This window comes from Argopecten irradians, chromosome 11 (genome assembly GCF_041381155.1).
Source record: "Argopecten irradians isolate NY chromosome 11, Ai_NY, whole genome shotgun sequence".
Classification (NCBI taxonomy): domain Eukaryota; kingdom Metazoa; phylum Mollusca; class Bivalvia; order Pectinida; family Pectinidae; genus Argopecten; species Argopecten irradians.
Genome location: NC_091144.1, coordinates 17,125,631 through 17,145,325, shown reverse-complemented (window position 1 = coordinate 17,145,325; position 19,695 = coordinate 17,125,631). Strand labels below are relative to the sequence as shown.

General features: G+C 33.4%; 2 protein-coding genes across 2 annotated transcripts; one reads left to right on the top strand and one right to left on the bottom strand.

The window, feature by feature from the left end:
• Positions 1–1,677: 1,677 nt before the first annotated feature.
• Positions 1,678–7,321, bottom strand: LOC138334868 (uncharacterized). Its single transcript, XM_069283673.1, has 4 exons — positions 7,252–7,321; positions 5,757–5,869; positions 4,874–5,068; positions 1,678–4,370 (listed from the first exon to the last, which is right to left on the bottom strand). Exons 2-4 carry the CDS (start codon positions 5,806–5,808, stop codon positions 3,790–3,792), a joined length of 828 nt encoding a protein of 275 aa, XP_069139774.1. The 5' UTR covers positions 5,809–5,869; positions 7,252–7,321; the 3' UTR covers positions 1,678–3,789.
• Positions 7,322–11,269: 3,948 nt separating this feature from the next.
• Positions 11,270–17,016, top strand: LOC138335733 (M-phase inducer phosphatase-like). The gene is made up of 9 exons (XM_069284899.1): positions 11,270–11,521; positions 12,413–12,562; positions 13,780–13,851; positions 14,076–14,186; positions 14,499–14,645; positions 14,972–15,070; positions 15,868–15,998; positions 16,273–16,390; positions 16,618–17,016. Exons 2-9 carry the CDS (start codon positions 12,416–12,418, stop codon positions 16,747–16,749), a joined length of 957 nt encoding a protein of 318 aa, XP_069141000.1. The 5' UTR covers positions 11,270–11,521; positions 12,413–12,415; the 3' UTR covers positions 16,750–17,016.
• Positions 17,017–19,695: the final 2,679 nt, after the last annotated feature.

Genomic DNA, 19,695 nt, shown 5'->3' with positions numbered 1-19,695 from the left:
TCTTACATATGTATGATAATCCGAATAGGGATAGATTCCAAACGAATGATTCATTTCTTTTGTATTAAATCATGAGAGCCCCCCAATTGTTTAACTCTGAAGTGAACTATAAAAGCATCTGTTCCGACAATTTCATCCAAACTGACGCTACACAATTAGGGAAGTTGCATCTGTATGTCTGACGTTGTGCATTATACCTGCCATGATTGGTTCTTGCACATAATCTAATTACAACTATTTTTAATTTGGCCCCCTAGTCAATAGGGGTTCTCAGGAAGGTAAGAGTGGACAAGCCATACTCATTTACATAGAAACAAAAGATTCCTTGACAAGGAAAATAACTAACACTTGTCTAGACACTAACCTACACTTGCACCAAATATGATAAGAAAGAGACTGAATCAAGTATATATATAAAGCTTATTGAAATGTAGAAATGTAATCTGAGTTGCAATATTTTGCTGTGAATAAACAAAAATAATAGATTTTAATAATATGAAGGTATAAGACCTAGAAGGGTAGCTGTTCTGCTTATTTTACATTTTGCTTAAGTGGGATAGTACTACAAAATGGGGAAGAGATCGTTAAACAGAGTGGTATAACAGTCTATAAGCTACATTACAGCGTTCTTTATCTTTTGAACGTGTTCTTCTAACATGAACCTCAACCTGCTGCCCCTATTGCATCATCGTAAAAGGCGACTAAATTTAGGACCGTATCTTTTCTCTTCTTCCTACCTAACTTTCTTCTTCCTAACGTCTGACACCGCCTTACTTTTGGCCTTCTGTTGAGCGCTCGCTCCTATGAGATAGGCTCTGGGTTCTGTTCCCTGGGCGAGACACACCATAGTCTATAAAAGATTCCGTTTCATCTTCTCCATAGCGTTCAGCGTACAGGGAGAAGGAAAACTGGTCCGCCCGTTGTCAGTATAATGTGACCGGGTGGGGTGTGTTGCGTGGTGTCTTCGACAGCATGCTTCAGTAATATGGCACCTTAAAAAGAAAGAGTTCCACTATACAAGACACAATACGAATATACCGCAGTCTCCCAAACCACGTACATCGCACTTTATATGAGCAACACATAACATGCATGGTAGGCTGTCCTTACATGCTCTGGGTTCTGTCCCCTGGCCGAGACACACCAAAGTCTGTAAAAGTGGTAGTTTCTGCTCCTGCTTAGCGCTCAGCAAAAAGGGAGTGGGACGACTGGTTCGCCCGTTGTCAGTATAATGTGACCGGGTGGGGTGTGTTGCTTGGTGTCTTCGGCGGCATGCTTCAGTGATATAGCACTATAAAAAGGGCAAAAGTTCCACTATACAAGAAGACACAACATGAATATACCGCAGTCTCCCGAAACACGCACCTACTACAACATACACGCAACACACAGCATACATGGGAGGCCGTCCTTACATGACCACAGCTGTTAATAGGACGTTAATTAATCAAACAAACAAACAAACCTTGGCTATTAATATGGCGTTAATTGAAAAACAAAAAGCGTCCTGACAACGGTTAGGGTTATTTGTATATGGTGATAGGTTTGTGTTGTGTCTCTTTGGCATAGCGGAACTCTCAATGTTGGTTGGTCTGTGACATGTTTGAGCATGTTGATTCATTTTTCTCGTATTGGCCCAAAATCTTTGTAAACAGTTGGTTAGAACTTAACAACACGTTGTTTTAACAGCGTTTTATTCATGTCTCCGCATATAACAACTTACATATATCTCTTTAATGATCCTTTTCTACGTTGGCCAGCAGTTAGCATTACATATCATGAATAACAATAATTAAAATAAATTCTTATTCTAACTAAAATGAACTCGATATATAAAAACAATCCCAAATAAAAATGTTATCCAAACCAACATATAGCTCTTCCATCAAATGGATGAGAAACTTAAATATTTTACATACTGTTAACCAATTTATTGTCGTGTAAACAAAAAATTCGCGTCTACGATATCTTGAACATAGTTGCGAATACATAAATTCGCGTCCGAGGGTTCCTACCGATAATAACGCATTCATACGCGTTTACAATAATTCGTGAAACATTTGAATTCGTGTTCGAGCACTCATGCAAATAACGCGAAAATGTGAATATCGAGAAAATGTGAATATCGCAAAAATGTGAATATCGAGAAAATATGAACATCACAAAAATGTGCGAAAATGTGGATATCGAGAAAATGGGGATATCGCGGAAGCAAAGCGGTTTACAGTATATTACATGCATTACTGTTTTGTTACATATGAAATTGTTTAAACAAAATATATGTAACGGATCGGGACGATGACATGGGTAGAATTATTTACATACAAAATAACGTTTGTTTCCATCAATCACCATTCAAAAAATTAATTTTGATTAGGATTTAATCATAACCATTAGGTACATTTAACAATAGATATTTGTAGAGATTATAAGATTAGTTTTCATATTACTCATTGAAATAGTGCATTCAAACAAACCGTTATGGCGTTCTTTTTATAGCAATAACATATATTGTTGACATGCCAACCAGAGTATATATCTTATACATAGTCCGTCGTAGATCAGTTATACTAGAACAAATCCGATATTTAATAGCTATCATTCATTTGATTGGTTGATGGGTGTGAAGGTTAGATTTTCGGTTTTTTTTTTGTTTTTTTTTTTTAATTCTCTGCAAAGATTCAGACTCTCCATATTACCTAAAAATCAAACGGCAGCGCGTTGAAATTGTCAGACACCGTGCACTCTCTTATAGCACCATTAAAAAATAAAGACAAATATATAGGGAACATCAGTTGTTTCATATCAGTTACATTCGGACTGTGGTGTTTTGGTTTGGTTTTTGTGTATGATTTTTAACACACACTCGCGCGCAGATTCAACGATGTTATTCTATTCAATCTACTCATCACACTGTAAATGATAAATTTGTAGTTGCCAACTAACTTACGATATATTCTCAGACCTTACATGCCGTTCTGTCAGGAAAACACATTCTATGTGTCCATGTTCCAGTAGCTATTTTATGACACAGCTTATTGAACAAGAATGATATTAGTTACCAAAAATAAAATTTCCTTATTGATATAAAAATATAAAATCTCTTCTATGAATTCTTAGCTCTACATAAAAGGCACATTATTGCTTGATTATAATTAAAGTACAAAATATCTACATATATACATTATATGGGACTGAGATACAAACAGTGTTGAGATCCTAATACCATTGTCTGAATAACATTCTTTTAAAGCCATTGTCATAGTCCATCCACATCGGAAGAGATGACCTCCGTATAGTTGTCAATCTGATTAAAATGCATATATACTTGTCACTACTCCGTTCAACAGAGGTGATTTCGTCCCAGTATATTATATACATTTAGATTCCATGTGCTCTTCGGGCGGGATGACTACGTACCCAAAAATAATTCTGACAGCTTTTTCAAACGGTTTCGTCTGGTAGCAGCAATTTGATTGGCCATTTCCAAAGGTCGCCAGAACGTGACCCCTATTGGGATGTTGTCAAATTCTCTTATCAAATGTAGTAATAGTAAGGATCTGTATTTTAACCAGATTGTATAGTTGTTTAATATGGCATTTTCCTATTTTCTACTTCTTCATAGACTATACCGATTATAACTCTTGTCAATAGCTTACATGTGTACATCCTTTTCATGTGTATATGTGTATACAATGCATATTTACTCTGTATAATGGTTTTATCATAATTGATATCTGTTGCATATTTCAATATACCATCAACGGTTTCAGCTATACCCTATTTGTTTCACACATGATCGGTTGTGACGTCATTATCATGGTGGCCACTTCCTGTTTCATGGGCATCATATGGAGGAGGATCCATGCCGTTTACGTCACTATTATTGGTGCTTTCTCCGACACTGTATTCTGTTGTGTTGTCAGTGTCGTAAGTATTGTAATTAACGTCATAACTGACGTCACTTTCATTATATGATCTCGTGTCGTAGTCACCATCATTGTTATCGTCATATTCATCATATGGTGTCGTGACGGAATCGTTGTCATAGTTATTGACATTTTCATCACATGATCGCGTGACGTAATCGTCGTCATAGTTATTGTCATTTCCATTACATGATCGCGTGACGTTGTCACGCTCAGCATCAGAACCACTCATGACGACAGCGTCGGCGTAGGACGGTGGTAAATCCCCATCCTTTAATTCGGACTGGTATGGTGGTGAATAAGGGGGAGGTAAATCCTGCATGACTCGGTTGACGTATCCCCCGTTTTCCTCTTCCCCTGTCCAATCAGGACTATGGGAATGGCCCACAGGAACTTGCCAAGTATTTCCCAACCAACGGTCTACCAAAACAGTCCGGTCACCTGCAGAACAAAATATCAAATAACCATTTCACAACAAATGCTTCCATAAAATGAACATTGTTTGTATCGATTTCATTTTACTAAACAATATTAAGATCCATCAGCTACCTCTTTCAGTCCTATTCCGTTGTTCCGAGGTTCATTATAATAGGAAATGATTTAGATTGCTGAAAACAAACCTAAGGGAAGTAACTCTGATAGATCTTGACTTATTATGTAGACACCTCTATGTTACCATTGATTTAGTGCCCTTTTCTATATGTGTTCATTGATAATTTTGGGTCTAAAAAATAGAATATTAACACATGCTTGTAACCAGGCTCCAATTCCATGAACGTTCAATGAAGATTTTTCAGGAATTTTTTTTAGGTGAAAAATATCCTGCTGAAATCTGTCCAGATTGTGACCATGTGAACCAAATTATACCTATAAGTGTTTTATTTTATTTACGGTATAGTGTTGTGTTGTTTGAGTTGTTGTGTTGCGTTTAAGTGGGCTCTTACCTTGCCTTTGCCTGTTGCGACATCGAGCTTCATATGCCAGCATTTCCTGTCGTCTTTTTCGCATGTGTGATGTGAAACAGAAGACAGATATGACGAAAATGATGACGACAACTGAGCCGACGATCGGACCAACAACACCTCCGGCCCGGGTCGCGCGGTCGTACTCGCTTTCATACTCGGACCAAGCTGCCCATTCTGCACAGAAAAATCAGAATATTATTGAATGTTGCTATGATACATGTAAGCAAGATATATAACATTAGGAATTATAATTAAATGAAGAAAGGCAGTTAATTTATTTAAGTTTTTTTTAAATTCTTAACATTTTAAATTCCTATTAAGACATCTGTGGAATGATAAAACGTTCCGGATCCTCGATCTGTGACGACATCCTCGATACTCCAGGAGTTCCGATCACTTACGATCTCCCCATCGAAAGTTATCGGAACCCCTGGAGTATGTAGGATGCTGTGAGAAAGGCTCTAGGTTTTAATCCCCTGTGGAGACACACCATAATCACTGTATAGTTTCCCAAAACAGACATACGCTTCACATACGGATTGGATTTCGCTTTTTATGATAACCATGCTTGTATGGAGCAATTCCTCTAAGAATATAGTCTATATGGATGCACCATATGCTGTTTGTGCACGAGAGGTCGTCCTTGAATGACCATGACTTTTAATAGTGCGCTAAACTAACCAACCACCCAACCACAAGGAAACAAAAATTCTCTCTTAGCAAAATTAGGCGTCTACTCTCGTGTTTTTATCGCCCCCAAATTAGCCTACACCAGTATTAATACACTCTAATTGTTTTCTATAAACTCTTCGATATTGAAGGAAATTAATGAAATAATAATGGGCAATAGTTGTAGAATTACCTGTGGTAGTAGGAACAGCCACTGTCGTGTAATTTATCCATAAATCCGCCATTTTATGTTGGTCCCGACAGATTTCCAATACTCATGTTGGCATTGTCGACAAGACTACATGACTATGGAAGAACGAAATCAGATGTGTTTTAGAGAAACGGTTTTTTGGTTTAACTTCGTATATAATTTAAGTTCATTGAAATAGCCTGATTTTTACATGATGTTAAAAGAGTCATTAATCTTAGAAATAACCTCAATACTGTATACACTTGTACCACAATGTACCTGAAAATAAATCATACTCAAATTATTCATGATAATATTTGATTCCCTTGAATACAAAAGAAAATATATTTGCAAAATATTTTGGACATTTTTTCTTTAGCTAGAACCAAAGTTAATCAATTCATCAATATAACAACCACATCTATACAAAAACAAATGCATTATGTTAATATTATATCTGCATACGGAATTATAGAATTTCAGAACATAGTGGTTATTATTTAAATCATCGCTAAACATCTCCAATATCTTGTAACCATATAGTCCCCTTGCGCGTATATATGATCTAAATAGGACACTTTACTTATCATGATAAGACTGAAAATTGACAGTTATATTATTGGATTAACAACTTAGTCCATATTATGATTTTATCTCAAATTGCAGATTATAGATTGAAGATTCAATTGCTTCATATGTTTAAAGAGTCAAGCATGTACTGTACATATACAAAAAATCACCAAAGGATTTAAGAAAATAAAATAAGTCCAGCCACAAATGTCTACATATATAGATACATACATATACATTGTATCATAGAACCTAACTCATAAAACTCGATCAATTCCTTGGTAAACAAATACGAGATGTTCTTTTCTTCGTGCTGCCATTTTTACTAGGTTTATAGCTATAATAAGTATGTTCCGAACTCCTTATATCACCATATATCAAGGACATAAATGAGGAGTCCTTGCATAGATACATGCACACAGTCATGAATACGTGTTATCTTGGAAATACATTAATGAAGGTACGTAAATTATATATATAAAATGTACCTTACATTGAAGTATATTGTTGTCAGACAATGTAGGGAATACGTGATCAATGGAGGGTAACCATACATTAGTAAAATCTGAAACATATTTTTGGGGGTAAAATGGTCGGACAACGGTCGATCATCAAGAGACCAGACCTGACGACCAGTCACATGTGTAGTGCATGTACTTAGCGTTATACTTTCAGACACAACAGATAACGGACAAATAATATACAATGATAACGATTGATAGACATGTATACGTATACAGTACACAACAGCACACCTGTGCAGTGCCTGTGGACAGGTGAGAGAGTTGTGCTTACAATCGGAAGTGAAATACTATCAAAAGCATGGAAATATAACACACTTACAATACAAAGGATTAAAGGAATGTTAAACAATAGATAAGATTATCGTAAAAACGACAATAACATCAGAATATTACAAACATCGTACCTGTAATTTTCTACTTCCGGATTGTATACAGGTGCAACAAGGGAGATCACTCTCATTAAAAAAACAATTACAACAGAACATGTCCTAAATATCTCCGCACTCCATTTAATCAGGATTATGGTTAGTATTTACAAAATGGACACACAAATAAATAATACAGATTAAATAGAATTTACTTAATTGATTAAGATCTCCTTAATTTCTTCTGGGAATAAAATAGGAAAATTATAACGAATGAAAACCTGGAAAGCAATTTTTTTTTAAAAATCAAGCAATACCAATTTCTGTTTCAAAATATTTTATTGATAATACAATAAATATAAACAAAATTATAATACAGATCATAAATTTAATAAAGTACAATGTACATGTGTTAACAATTGGATTAGACAACAGACACAGCCAATACAAATCCTTTCCAATGTCCGGAAATGACAAAAATAGATAATTTTTATAAATAAATATAATAAAGGTAATGATGAAAATAGAAAAGAAAAAAGGCTTATAACTTAATATAATACAACTGATGGAAAAATAAATATGCAAAATAAATATGTAATAAAATACCCAAGCGGTTCAAAAAAAAGTAATATATACAAAAGAAAATACAAGCATGATAAATAGTACAAAGTAAATAACAAATATGTAATAGAATACCCAAGCGGGTCAAAGAAGGGTAATATATACAAAAGAAAACACAAGCAAAATAAATAGTACAAAGTAAATAACCATGATTCAAGTAATATATAAAAGTTAACATATAATTTAGAAAAGAAAGAGAACATGAAGCTAGCTCAGAGCTGGTATACGAAATATAAACCATCATGCACACACACTCCATATTATTATTTATAAATTTGAAATCTCTTTGTTTTTTGATATAGTTACTTGTATGCATTAGAATAATTTCATTAATAACATCTAAAAAATCATCAAATCCAGATAAAAGAATTTCAACATTAATAAAACCTATCAGATTAGAAATACATGTAGTAGTTATGTGGTGTCTGATATCAGAGAATAAAGTACAGTCAAGAAAATAATGTTTCGAATTTTCAATTTGAGGACCACACAAACATGAACCATCATCAGTCAAATGATCAGAAAATTTATCATAGTTTAGATCACTGGCATAATTACGTAATTGACATAAAAGTATATTTAAATTCCTTGGATTACAATTTTTGAATATGGTAGAGGTTAAAGAAGGGAAGGTTGGTTTTAACTTGCCTTTGAAAGAAAAAATAGAGGTAGCATTTATTCAATTCATTTTATTCCGTGGACCTTACGGTCCATAAGTACAAATATACAATTGATATAACAAAAGAGATGGAGAGTGATCTATTTATGATAGATAGATCAAGTGAGTTCCAGAGTATCATAGCCTGGTGGGGAAAAACTGTTATCATAATTGTTCGTTCTCGAAAGTGGTACATTAAAAAAACTTTCATTTCTAAATGTATAGTTATTATTAGTATTTATGTAAGGATGTATAATGCCATATAAGTAGGCTGGTGTATAGTTGTTTAGGATTTTATATAGTAGTGTTAATTTGTGTTGATGACGTCTATTCTGTAATGTTTCTAATTGTGTTTCAAGGACATGAGGAGAAGTACCTCTTCTTAGACCAGTTATAATTCTCATTGCTTCTGATTGAATAGATTCTAACAGATCAGACTCATTTTTTGTACAATTGTCCCAAACCGTATCTGCATATTCTAAAACTGGCCTGATGTGTGATATATATAAAGTTTTTGAAGTTTTTCTATCAAGTTTATGTTTCAGAATTCTTAATATATTGAATCTGGATGATGCCTTTTCATAGATATTTGATATATGTTCTGACCATGTCCCTTTCTGTTAAATGTTAGTCCTAAATCATTTTATGTTTATGAAAGTCATGTTGAGATTACAAATAATTTTATATTAGATGCAATATTATCAGCAATATCATTTATATATAATAAAAATAGAAAGGGGCCAAGAACCGATCCTTGGGGTACTCCCGCATTTATTGACTTAAAGTTGGATTTATATTCATCAACATTTACTCTTCGTTTTCTGTCAGATAAGTAGACTTTGAACCAATCTAGTAATTTACCCTTTATACCATATTTCTGCAATTTATATAAAAGACCTGAATGTCAAACTCTATCAAATGCCTTACTTATATCACAGAAAACAAAGCGTACATCATGTTATATCTTGTGATATAATTATAAGTATATTTAAAAGTAATTTTTCTAACATTTTACCAAATATAAATGTAATTGCATTTGGTCTATAATTATTTAAGTCATTTTGTCACATTTACCTTTGTAAAGTGCATTAACATTTGCCGTTTTGAAAATTTCTCCAATGATAGTGTCATATTAAAAATTAATTTTAATGGATATATTAACGATGAGGATCAGGTCCAGCAGGTTTATTGGTTTTTAAAATGTTAAATTGATCTTATATATCTTGTTCAATAACAGTTTTTTCAGTTAGTTCATATGGACACAAGGGAGGTAATTCTGGAAGATTAGTATCAATAATATTTGAGGAGATATTGGTAAAATAATTGTTAAACGCTTCAGCTTTATCAAGAGGATGAGTAAGTATTTTACCGTTAACTTTCAGAGGGTTAGAGATCGTGCTAGGGTTATTTATTTTGATTATTGACTTGGCTATATTCCACCACTTCTTAGGAGAGGTTGAGTTATCAGACAGTTCATTTTGTAATTTATTGATATAGTTTTCTTTAGCTTCTTTAATCAGACTGATGGTTTCATTGCGAAATGATTTAAAATTCACCCAATCTTGTTCTCTATTGGTAGTTTTAGCTTTTTTATGTATCCTATTTTTTTGTCTTAGCTGAATTTTTATTTCCGAAGTGATCCATGATTTGTCATTGGGTCAAATAGTAATAGATTTATGAGGAATATACTTGTTTGATATTTCATTAAATATGTTAATAAGTTTAAAGTAGGCATCATTTATATTATTATAATTTGTAAATATGGAGTCCCAATCTATTAATATTAATTATATTATTAATTATTAATTTTATTCCATTCTGCTTTTGAAAGAAACATGTATTATAATTGGACAGTGATTACTGCATACGGGAGATAACACTTCATTATGGTTTATAAGATCGGAATTATTTGTAAGAATTATATCAATTTCTGTGGCAGAGGTATTTGTAATTCGAGTTGGTGCCTGGAAATACCAATCACGGGGCGTGTATGTATGCAATTTCAATAATCGGAGATAAGTTTCACCGAAAAATTACATGTAAATTATAAGAAACTGAAGTCCGGTGCCCATTAAAATGACCACTGTTTAAACCCCAATGTTAGTTCATTAGCACCTTTGTCTAAAAATGACATCAAATTAACTATTTGATTAAACGATTGATTACTGGTAACGCTACAGTAATTAGATATTTCATTATCGACCTGTGATATCGATTACCGCTTAATTGATATCAATCACTCACACATTTCAAATAGTGCTAAAAGTTAATACAGGATCAAACTGTTAAATCAATCAACCAGAAAAAATATCCCTATCACTTAATGTACATAATATTTATGTGATGATAATAAAAACATGCTTTAAAGATAAGTTTTTCAATTTCTGCTAAGATTATCACATGTCTTTAATTCATTCATAATACTTATATTTCTCTCTTACACGCTCCATCAACCCCATTTATCGTCATTATCGGTAGTGCAAAAAAATAATATAAAATATTCTTGCTTTATAGCCTGTTGTGGGTATATTTACAATGTGTTACATAAAATCATCTGTTATATACCATACATATCTATGGTATTTGTGAATAATGTAAAAATAGATAAAATCTGTTTCCGTAAGAAATTTTATAATTTTCATATTTCCCCGTTATTGCTTTGCCTTATTAGAAAACGCCAGCTGGCAGTGATAAGTATTCACCTTTTGATGTCCAGGACAATGTTTATAGAAGTAATCAAGATAATCTACAGGTACTGTAACAACAATGTAATAGAGACATCAAAATACCATGATCGAGAGGAGATCCTCCCCAAGCCCCGGTCTGGTGTGTCTCACGCGAGTTGAGCAGACACATTGAGCAAGTTGAAGTAGACAGATGTTGATTTCTTTCCGACGTATAAATACACGTATCTTATATTAAGTTTTCATCGAAACTCTTCATCATCGTAATCGACGTCCATTTACCTTAAGCGGAATTTAGATTCTTCTCCAGTCTTCAACGTTATTGGAGTTGTCATCGGATTTATTCGTAAGTTTATTTTATAATAACTGAACAATGAAATTTTCGTGTCTTAAATGTTTTAGGTATATTTATTCCTGCTTGGTCAATGGTACTAGTTTAAATAAATAAAAGCCTTAATTCAATATATATTAAAAGGATACTAACTTTTAAATCCTTTTAATGAATTAAACAAGTTTTGTGTTAAATTTAGTTAAAAAAATCATTATGTCTTTGTGGCAAAGTAGATTAGATTTATTTGTTTGTGATTTATTTCATTTTCCAAATATTTTATTGGTAATACAATAGATTTAAACAAAATTATAATGTAGATCATAAATATAATAAAGTAAAATGTATTAACAATTGGATTAGACAACAGACACAGCCTATACAAATCCTTTCCAATGTCCGAAAATGACAAAAGTAAATAATTCTTATAAATGAATATAATACAGGTGATGATGAAAATAGAAAAGAAAAAAAAGGCTTATAACTTAATATTCCGAATTTGCATATTACAGAGTTATCTTCACTTGCGGGTAGGTTTTGATTGTGACGTCATATGTTTGCGAACTTAACGTCATACGTTTCTGAGAAAACGACGTGAATTGTGCTCACAAAATAATGACGTAACAATCGACAACTACCCACAAGGAAGCTAACTCTGTAATATGCAAAGACGGAATAATGGAACTGAGGAAATAATAAATATGAAAAATAAAAATGTTTGTGATTTATAAGAGCTTTCCATTACAAAAATTCATCTTTAGGCTTATGTTTCTATTTATACAACCATGGTTACCAAGAATGTATTCATGCGTGTAAAACTTACTGAAAGAAATCTACTTATACCATACCATGGTTATCGATAATGTATTTACACGTGTATAAAGAAATAACTGATTCTTATTTAATCAGGTAATGACTTCCACATTGACCTTGACCCCGTGTCGCAGCCTTCACTTTAACGATGAAGAGGTCACATCCATACTTACCCCAGAAGTGAAAAGGAACCTCTGTCAGTTATTCGACGACGAAGATTCGGGTCTTGGAATGGATGATAATGCGGTGAGAACTAAGTATTGTTTTTATAAGTTATGCAAAATATCATCTGATCATTACGGTGGCTAATTTGTGCCATTTCGTCTTTTCGTCTTTTCGCCCCGAAAAGACGAGAATTAAGAAACCTTAATTTTCGTCTTTTCGCCCCGAAAAGACGAAATTTAACAAATTTAAATTTCGTCTTTTCGCGGCGAAAACAGATTCATCATTCCGCAAATCCTTTAGCATGATTGATACATTTTTTAAAATTCATTAATATCTTATTTTTTGTGTTGTAATCGCCCTCTTTAGCAATTACGCTTATCATAACATAGCCGTTTATATTTAGGATCATAACGAACTTAAGATGCTAAACAAGCACTTAGAGGAGTTGCCTCCCCTACACAACTTTAAAAAAAAAAAGTTGTCGGCGGGTAATATTTGAAAGCGTTTGAACCACTGATAAACTTGTTAACAAAATAATTTATGAAAGACAACTCGTGAAGACTTTGAGTTTAAAGGAAGGACTTGTACCAAGAAATTGCTCAAATACAGTTAATTAGAACAGTCAATCAGTAGGTACAATGTACTGTACATGTGTATTATTTGAAAAGACATTTTGACTACATACATATGACATGGTCTTCATCATAATTGTACATTAGAAATTACGTTATAATCTTCGTCGTATATGATAGATGACAAAGTATATCTGTAATTTGTATTTTTTCGGGGCGAAAAGGCGAAAAGACGAAAAGACGAAATTTAAGGTTTGTTAATTTTCGTCTTTTCGTGGCGAAAAGACGAAAATTAAGGTTTGTTAGTTGTCGTCTTGTTGGGGCGAAAAGACGAGATTTTTGAAGGCGAAAAGACGAAAATTAAAGGCGCTAATTAGCGTGCTTCACTTTCGTCTTTTCGTGTTTGACTTTTCGTCTTTTCGCCGCGAAAAGACGAAATTTAAATTTGTTAATTTTCGTCTTTTCGGGGCGAAAAGACGAAAAGACGAGAATTAAGATATTTAATTTTCGTCTTTTCGGGGCGAAAAGACGAAAAGACAAAATGGCATAAATCAGCCACCGTAGATCATGTATCTTCAATTTTTTTTCTCTTAAATCTGATCATTGTGTTTATTTTCATTGAATTCCACAATATCTCTTCAGGTTTGCCCAATAAGCGTTTTATTGGATTTACAATGTTTAACATACAAAACAGAAGTTAACATTAAGATAATTGATATGTTACAGAACCCATCAGCCGATGTCAAGGTCACAACCCGGCTAGATTTTGGTAACGTGTTCGCCTCCCCTTCGCCAAATGTAAGTAGACCTACAGTTCATTTTTTTTTAAATACGTATAACTTTGATAATTTTATGTGAAAATATATGTCCAAAAGATTCTTTTATTATATGTTTTGATTTAACAAACAACTAGAAATGTTTATTATCATCTAACCTAATGCTTTCAGATGAATGAATATAGATAATGTGTAACCAGATTATTATTTCTCCTGGTAATATTTTGAGAGCTTCTTTTTTTTCAGACTCGCAGTGCTAACCATGTCGGTGTCAAGCGTTCCATCTTCTCAGGCAAGCGTCATCGCGATGATGACTCTGCTGCCCCCTCGCCTAAGAGGAGGACGATGCTGTATGAGGTAAACTATAGAATAGGGCAATTTATCAAATGGAAAGGATTAAAACTTACTACTGCGATAGGTCGCTAATACTATCTTTGAACAAGTTAGGACTTGATATTTTACTGAATCAATTCATATTTCCAAAAACTTGTAAAAAGATAACATAAAAAAAATGAAAATTATCGCAAATATTAAAAAGAAAAGAAACACTTTAAAGTAATATATCATATTCAATACATGTTAAAATTGCAATTCCTACCCAAGGTCGAAAACAATCTACTGAGATTCCAAAATAATTCTATCAAACTTACCCGTGTATTGATTTCACAGGAAGGTCAAGTATCACCAGCTGACGTGAAGGATGCTGTCAACCGTTTGGTAGAGGAGGAGGATTTGATTGGGGACGGGACAGACACGTTTTGTCTGCCGACCATCCGGGGCAAACATCAGGACCTCAAATCTATTTCTGCTGATACGGTAAGGATAAGATTGTTATCAGACCTCCCCTCCCCCTCGCAAAAAAGGGGAAAAAATTAAAAACATTATTCTTTATACCAAAAAGTTTCGGTACTTTATAGATCAAAGAAATTAAGAATAACAATTATAAATATGGTATTCAAATCAGGTGTTGCCATGTTTGAGTTCCTGCATAGATTCTAGATTTCTATATTATCTATCTATTAGACTAGATAAATTTTAGAACATTTTGTTAGAAATAAATCAAAATATCTGTATTTGATTTTGTCATTTAATAAGTAAATTGTAAATACATGTACGATTATATTCATTTCCTTTTCATACAGATGACCGATTTACTGACCGGAGCTTATGATGACGCCATCAGTTCTTACAGGATCGTCGACTGTCGATACCCTTACGAGTTTGAAGGAGGTCACATCAAGGTGTGTATAAATCAAAGCAAAACTTTTCCAGTTTTATAAAAATGATTTATATTTTTTACTTATAAAGAGATATGGTAAACAGTTTTATTGTGTGTGTCGCCTGCAACGCAAGGGCGACATTTAGGTATCACATATGTCGGTGTCGGTGTCGGCGTCGTCGGCGTCCGGGAAACGGTTTCCGTGCGATAACTTAATTATTTATTTTCCGATTTCAACCTTTGGTATGTTGCTTTATATCAATGAGTTCGATAATGGACAAAATCCGTCAATATTTGCAAGAGTTATGGGACTTTAAAATCGTCAAAACAGATAAATACGTGGTTTCCGCTCAATAACTTAAATATTTATTGTACAATTTCAACCAAATTTTATAAATTGCTTTTTATCAATAAGATCTCGGATGATTTCAATAATGGTCAAAATCCATCAATATTTGCAAGCGATACAGGACTTTAAAATCGTCAAAACAGATAGATAAATGGTTTCCGCTCGATAACTTTGTTATTTATTGTCCGATTTCAATTAAATTTGGTGTATTGCTTTTTGTTATATGACTGTGAATTTTGCAGTTTTCTGATTGGTCTAGAACGCTCGAACAGGTCTTGACAAATTGCAATGTCAACATGTAACCGATGAACACCTGTTCAGAGGTTGACATTGCAAATCCGGTGATCTGGCTATAAATAGACACAAGGAATTCCCAGTCTCTAAAAATTTCAGTTCAAGCCTTGCAAAAATAATCAAAATCAACAATTAGTGTAAATGAATCTAATAAATAATGTTTATTTTTCCATCAGGATGCAGAGAATAGATACACACGTGACCAGGTCAAGCAGCTGCTTCACGACACGCATGTGCGTGACGTCACCGGAAAGAGGGACATTATTATTTTCCACTGTGAATTTTCATCTGAGAGAGGACCTAGAATGTAAGTTAGTGAACTGATGTAAAAGTTTGAATAAAACCTATCGAAAAGTATCCAATTTTTGGAATATTTTCCCAACCACTCTTCCGAATAATGTATCAAATTATGCTACAATAGACTCAACCATTTTCTAGATGTCGTTTTCCATTTATACTAAAATTTGTAATGCAATTTTCGTGTCCAATTATATTACTTTGTCATTTAGTTTATTTGGTGTCAAATATCAATCCGACTTTATATTATATCACTTTATAATGTAATCTTGTATTTTCAACAGGATGCGATTCTTAAGGACCCAGGACCGTGCTCAAAACGAGGCTAGCTACCCGACCTTGACCTTCCCCGAGATTTACTTACTTGACGGCGGCTATAAGAAGTTCTACCACACAGACAAGGTAATGAACAATTTACAGTGTAATGCAGAAAATTGATTTCATTATATTGTGAAGAAAATGCACAATCTATCTCGTACCTTTTTCTCTCGGCTAAGAAAAAATAGAGAACACGTCAACACGTGGAACTGATCAAGTTATGGTTAATTATTTTTTAGTTGTGTATGCTCTAAAATCTTTCATTCTATCTCTTTATCTATCTTTGTCTATATAGAACTTTTATTTTTAAGACTCTGTGCCAGCCTATGGAATACAAGCCAATGATTCATCCGGGTCACTGCGGTGATCTACGTCACTTCCGGTCAAGATCCAAGTCCTGGGCTGTAGGAGAAAGGAAAAGAGCATTGTCTCGTCGTCCATAAAAACCCATCTCAACTGCATATAGACATTTAAGGCTTTCTTACTATGGAACAAGAAAATGATAGATTAAATGACAGACTATAAAATGACATTTAAGCCGGAAATGACACAATGCAAGTAGAAGGGCGCACACGATACAAGACTGAGTGTTGACACCAAATTATACCAAGTATCTCTTTGTTATATGTTGTTATATAGTGCTATTTTAGATGACGTGCTTTCTTTATTTATTTATGTACATCACAATTATTTGATTGTTTAATAAATTATGTTTTTTTAATTGATTGCCTTATCGATGTATTTGGTCTTTTACTGAAAACGATACAAGAATGCCATGTATAAATCAGTATTTATAAAGTTTTTTTCTAAACTTCTATGCTTTCCTAGGTAATTTTAAAGTTATGTAATGTTCGTGAAACTGTCTGTCCCGACAACCTGGGCAAACTGCCTATCAATGATTTACTGACAGAAAAGTAATTACTTATATAAGTTCTTACAATGTAGATATTCATATATATATATATATATATATAAGATCAAAACTTGATTTGAACGTGGGCCTATCGCTTTATTCCATAAGTGAAACAAAAATTAAATTATTATTGGACATACTTACAGTACCGTGTAGAGTATGATTTTTATCATTTTTTGATCTAGACCTCTAAAACGTCTAAAATGGCCTTAAGGCACTCTGGTGGGTCCATGATTATATAATCTGTAACTAATTGGCATATCCCTGTGCTCGGTCATTTCGGTTGCAGACTGTCTCTAAGCAGGCAAGTTGTTTCTCGTTTTGTTTAAAGAGAGGTAACTCCTACATTCTCCGAGGACAGAGACTGGATTGGTTAGACACGTTATTACTAGTAAAACCTACTGATTTTTGATTGGTTATTGATAATTCCACGTGAAACCATTGATACTAATTTTCGGTCTTTACATTATAAACAACATGGTGGACTGACCACGAACTAATGACGACATGTCCCTCTTTCCCTTCATTACGTATGCAAATTTATCTCAACCACTTCAAGTCAACACATCACAATATATATAGGCATATATAGGTAGTTATAACGTTTATGGTGTTGGGTAGGTCCGGAAAGTCAACAAATCGCTATTATGGTCTTCGGCTACGCTCTTAGAACTAAACGATGACCCACGAAAATAATTGACTAGTTGTGATATCGTAGCCCATATATAAGCTGCATACAATAGGTGTTTACTTACTATTTGACCTACTCTTTTAGTTATATACAGTATAAAAAACTATCCGTGCAAGATGTCCACAGGCACAGGGACATGGCACGATTTCTTCAACCAACAGTATATATGGAGAATACATGTACATGGTTAGTATCTTACAATACAAGGTTTATTTTGGTGTGAGACTTAGGAAAGCCTAGATGACGATGCTTTGCCGAGAAGGGACCTTCAGGCTAATAGGGGTATTTTTTATTTATGTTATATTATATATTATTGATAGAAAGTCAAGCTCCTGCGCTATGTCCCCGGCAGTGCTGACTCTCTTTACACATCTTTAGGAACCCCTGGGTTAATTTTAAGATTTCCCCTATAATATGCGGTTTGTTACACAAGCATGTGTGCCACAGACTATTGGACTTATATTTCTAGCCCACCATCATCATCTAGTTGTACATAGATCATGGGATCGATCAGTCATCAAGATGGCCGATCGCGACCGGCCGTCATCTTGAATTTTGATAGTTGAAGAGTTTTTTCATCGCTATTTCGTAGAAAGTAGTGAAAGGATCTGTCTCAACTTTGATATGTATGTTCCCTTAGGGCCTTAGTTGTTCATATTTCATAATGGGATCGATCAGTCAACAAGATGGCCGACAGGCTGCCATCTTGGATTTTGATAGTGAAAGTTTGAAAAGCAGAGAAAAGATCACTCTTTCAATTGTCTGACAAAGATCGTTCTTTGGTGGGCGCTAATATAAGATCCCTCTGGGATCTCTTGTATAAATACGAATTGACAAATATCAATGAATGAATAATTAGCATTTCAAAACAGAGTTGGGTCTCGATATTTGTACATGAACTTATACGAAATGTGAGCTTCATCCTCGACCTCATGTGATAAACAATATTTACAAATCCTATTTTTACTGTCACCATCGCCATGATATGTCGACCCTTTTCGATTTTTGCTAAGAAAGTGATTCATATTTTAAATTGTCGACAATTCAAGACTACATGACTATGGAAGAACGAAATCAGATGTGTTTTAGAGAAACGGTTTTTTGGTTTAACTTCGTATATAATTTAAGTTCATTGAAATAGCCTGATTTTTACATGATGTTAAAAGAGTCATTCATCTTAGAAATAACCTCAATACTGTATACACTTGTACCACAATGTACCTGAAAATAAATCATACTCAAATTATTCATGATTATATTTGATTCCCTTGAATACAAAAGAAAATATATATATTTGCAAAATATTTTGGACATTTTTTCTTTAGCTAGAACCAAAGTTAATCAATTCATCAATATAACAACCACATCTATACAAAAACAAATGCATTATGTTAATTATATCTGCATATGGAATTATAGAATTTATATAGTACTATTATTTAAATCATCTAAATCTCCAATGTAACATATATATATATGATCTAAATAGGACACTTTACTTATCATGATAAGACTGAAAATTGACAGTTATATTATTGGATAACAACTTAGTCCATATTATGATTTTATCTCAAATTGCAGATTATAGATTGAAGATTCAATTGCTTCATATGTTTAAAGAGTCAAGCATGTACTGTACATATACAAAAAATCACCAAAGGATTTAAGAAAATAAAATAAGTCCAGCCACAAATGTCTACATATATAGATACATACATATACATTGTATCATAGAACCTAACTCATAAAACTCGATCAATTCCTTGGTAAACAAATACGAGATGT